We start from the raw sequence: 254 nt of genomic DNA on the forward strand, positions 1-254 counted from the left end.
GAATGAATGTACACATACGCGCAGGCATATAATAGCCATTGGAAAATTTATTACATGCCACCCACATACACCTAGAATTCCTGAAATATGAAATCCGCAGAAACTATTATTATCCCTAAATAGAAATTTTGATTTGCAAACTTTGCATAACAATTCTTTGATAACATAAGGTCTATTCAAAGCTCTCGAATAGGTTTCATGGTTTTAATTTTCTGTTCATTTTTCAAAGAGATTCATGGTTTCCGCCCCCTACA

At 33.9% G+C, this 254-nt stretch overlaps 1 protein-coding gene across 1 annotated transcript in view; it reads left to right on the plus strand.

Moving 5' to 3' along the window:
- LOC119593575 (G-protein coupled receptor moody-like) overlaps positions 1-254 on the plus strand; it is a 23,359-nt gene that overhangs the window by 12,059 nt on the left and 11,046 nt on the right. The window contains exon 3 of the mRNA XM_037942532.1: positions 101-108. Within this exon, the coding sequence (XP_037798460.1) occupies positions 101-108 (8 nt within the window). The remainder of the gene's footprint in view (positions 1-100; positions 109-254) is intronic.

This window comes from Penaeus monodon, chromosome 32 (assembly GCF_015228065.2).
Source record: "Penaeus monodon isolate SGIC_2016 chromosome 32, NSTDA_Pmon_1, whole genome shotgun sequence".
Taxonomy (NCBI): domain Eukaryota; kingdom Metazoa; phylum Arthropoda; class Malacostraca; order Decapoda; family Penaeidae; genus Penaeus; species Penaeus monodon.